We start from the raw sequence: 3,013 nt of genomic DNA, 5'->3' as shown, positions 1-3,013 counted from the left end.
TATATTATGGGCTTTCCTTTTAACCCATTAAAGAACACTTTCATTCCACTTTCGTGAACTTCCAAGCACTGTGGAGTTTTGCTTTTCATTTTTTAGTTTAATTGCAATCGAAATCTGGTTAAAGGAACTTACAAGTTCACCATTTTGATATTAAACAGTAAATAAACAATAAATTCACTTTGTAAGAAGATAGATTCTTTTATTTAGTAAAATATATTTTACAAAATGTTCATTTTGCTCATTATAAAGATAAAAAATATTCCTAAATCTTCATCAGCATAGAAAAACAATCAAAACAAAACAAAAATAAATATACAAACAACCAAGTGAATAAATAAATAAATTAAAATAAATAGACAAGCAATTAAATTAACACAGTCGTCATCACAGACATGACAACAGACAGGTTTTAGTGGGCCGTGTGCAGAGATGAAGCCAGCTGTTCTGCTCTCATTAGATGGGCTTTGGCTTCTTTCCTGATCACCTCCCAGGCTTCAGCACTGTGACCCTACAGAAATACCAATATTAGTATTCTTATTGTCTTGAAACAAGTTATTATATCTATTTATCTTAAGGATGATCTAAACCCCAAATTAATGAGAATGATGTGATCTTACCATTTCCTTTAGGATATGATGTGAGAGTCTCTTAAAGTACATGTGCAGCTTTGTGGTTTTCTTCTTGTGACTGTGGCTCCCAATCTAATTTAATTACAAGCAAAAATGACAATTAAGAATATGTCATGTCATGTAAAGTATCATATTCGAATGTAATAAAAACCTAACTGAAAGTGAACTTACACAGGAGTGAAGCTCTTCAGCCTGTTTGTTGACAATATTGAGCAAGTTCCTCACTGTGCTGTCCTCCCATGATGCAGAGCTGTGATCCTCCTCAAACAGGGCAGCCACCTCCTCCAGAATCTGAACAGTGAAAGCCAGTTTATCCTCAGCCTGGAAGAAGAAGAAGATCAAATACAGACCACTTTAGAAATGCTTCAATAATAATAAGAGTGGATTTAAAAGACAAAATGAATCTACCCTAAACGAAAATTATGGGGTTTTCTTTCAGTAAGTCAAAGCTGAGGTTCACTTACTGATGATTTGGACACCTGGTGGTACAGGTGATTAGGGAAGGCCACGGTGACCTCCACTTCAGTGGTGTTAGTGGAGTTTTTAGCCTGAAACACATTGAGTGTTTTAGTCATCAGATGCTAAATTGAAATAATTCTTTCACGAAAAATAACAAATTAACTAATATTAAAACATTAAAACACTCACCATGGTATCAAGCAGATTCAGAGTTTCTTCTTTGTGCTGTCTGAATTTATGATCCATCCATCTGCAGCTTAGCGAGGAGCTTTCAGTGGACAGAGCGAGAAACAGGCAAGCAAAGAGAATCCTGTTCATCATTTTTTAAAGGTATAAACTTCCTTTGTATGAAGCAAACTCGGATGTCTCCCGGTGTTCTGATGGAGCAGACCTGCAGCGCTGCATTTATAGCAGAGCGAACATATTTCATTTTCCATACCTGGGAAACCCGCAGGTGAGCGGGTTGAGGCCTCAACGTGCAACAGACTGTAATGTCGGAAATCTCAGATTAGAATTTGCATCCAAATCAAAGAAAATATTCCACAGTGGAGGATAGGCAGCATTTTTAAAACAAGCTAAGGTATCACCCTCGTTAATTTAGTAATTTACGTCACTACGAGTTACCTGCCAAACATAAATACATGAACTTAAATACGTGAAACACAAACAAGAAACACATCTCACGGCTGATTTTTTTTTTTTTCATTAGGCTACCTCTACATGTTTCTGAAATAGTTAAGTTGTGATATGAAAAAATTTACATCTTCCTTGAATATTTATCTCGATTTTAGCGCCAGTTTACACCCCGAAAATAAAAATAATTAAATACAATGAAATTTCATTAACGGCCACCTTACTTAAATCTGTGTAATTTATAATAAAAGCTGGTACTGCACATTTCATCAATTTGCATTACTTGTTTGTGGGTTTTTTTCTTCCTTTTTTCGGCATCTTTTTTCACACAGCACACAGTGTTTTCGGTTTGAACAACGAACAATGTATTTTTTTCACAGTTGGAATTACTCAGTTGCTTCTTTTACCTAAAGCTCCAGGTCTATTGCACAGTGTCCATGTGTGCTATAAAAGGGAAGTTCTTACTTTCAGAAACTGAAAGTGGCTTGATGACTGTGCGGAATGTGTCGTAACGCGAACCGATGAGTGACATTTCGCCTTGTTTTATCTTGAACCTGTGGCTTCCCTGTGTGAACCAGGTAACCTACGGAAAACTGCTTCACGTTTTAATCGGAAGATTAGCGCATGTTTTCATCTCAATTGAGAAATAATGAATAAAGACACTACTATTGTATAGGCAGACACGAGATCAGTAACCCTGACTGAAACCCACAATTTCAATTTTCAAAATTTTCTGGACCGGTACAGGTCAAATACGGACTATCTTGAATTGTGACCACTATAAAAAGCATAAAAACTCTCATTTTGAAGACCCTGAGTAATTTATCGCCTGTAGATTTGATTAAGCAATTCACTGTATATTGGAATGAACAACACTAATACCCCAGTGCAGGTGGTTCTGATGTCATGCAAATGTGAGCATATATTCACTGGTACATATATTAACGAATTAATAAAATATTAGCATTTGTGAATTTTGTAGCTCATTTTTAAACACTTAAGTAACCCTTAAGAAGAGTAACTCTTCTTTATCTGACGGACTTATTGCACCAATATGCCAGATCACACTCGTCTAGATCACTGGAGCAGATCTCGAAATTTCAGGTTAGGTCAATTTACCGTTTCCACTACATTATGATCCTATATTACTTAAAGCGTCATTTTTAGTTTCTTTAATTAACTCCTTTTTTATTCCTTTTATTATATACTGATTTAAAATAAAGTCGATCTAAACTTCTGCTTGTGTGGTCACGTTAACCTGTGTCAGTTTGTGTGCTAAGCAATGATGAGAA

At 35.6% G+C, this 3,013-nt stretch overlaps 1 protein-coding gene across 1 annotated transcript; it reads right to left on the bottom strand.

The window, feature by feature from the left end:
* Positions 1-364: 364 nt before the first annotated feature.
* On the bottom strand, positions 365-1,447 carry LOC120738204 (interferon a3-like). Its single transcript, XM_040039368.1, has 5 exons — positions 1,278-1,447; positions 1,094-1,177; positions 801-950; positions 618-701; positions 365-508 (listed from the first exon to the last, which is right to left on the bottom strand). The coding sequence occupies exons 1-5, from the start codon at positions 1,407-1,409 to the stop codon at positions 410-412; spliced, it is 549 nt and encodes a 182-aa protein (XP_039895302.1). The 5' UTR covers positions 1,410-1,447; the 3' UTR covers positions 365-409.
* Positions 1,448-3,013: the final 1,566 nt, after the last annotated feature.

Source organism: Simochromis diagramma, unplaced genomic scaffold (assembly GCF_900408965.1).
Source record: "Simochromis diagramma unplaced genomic scaffold, fSimDia1.1 OVJJ01000402.1, whole genome shotgun sequence".
NCBI lineage: Eukaryota > Metazoa > Chordata > Actinopteri > Cichliformes > Cichlidae > Simochromis > Simochromis diagramma.
The sequence above is the reverse complement of the archived record's forward strand: the minus strand, read 5'-3'. Positions and strand labels throughout refer to the sequence as shown.

Coding starts and splice junctions, on each gene's coding strand:
- LOC120738204 (XM_040039368.1), bottom strand. CDS start 1,409: ATGATGAACAGGATTCTCTTTGCTTGCCTGTTTCTCGCTCTGTCCACT. Junction 1,178..1,277: donor TGAATCTGCTTGATACCATG/GTGAGTGTTTTA, acceptor AATGTGTTTCAG/GCTAAAAACTCCACTAACAC. Junction 702..800: donor CTGAAGAGCTTCACTCCTGT/GTAAGTTCACTT, acceptor TAATTAAATTAG/ATTGGGAGCCACAGTCACAA.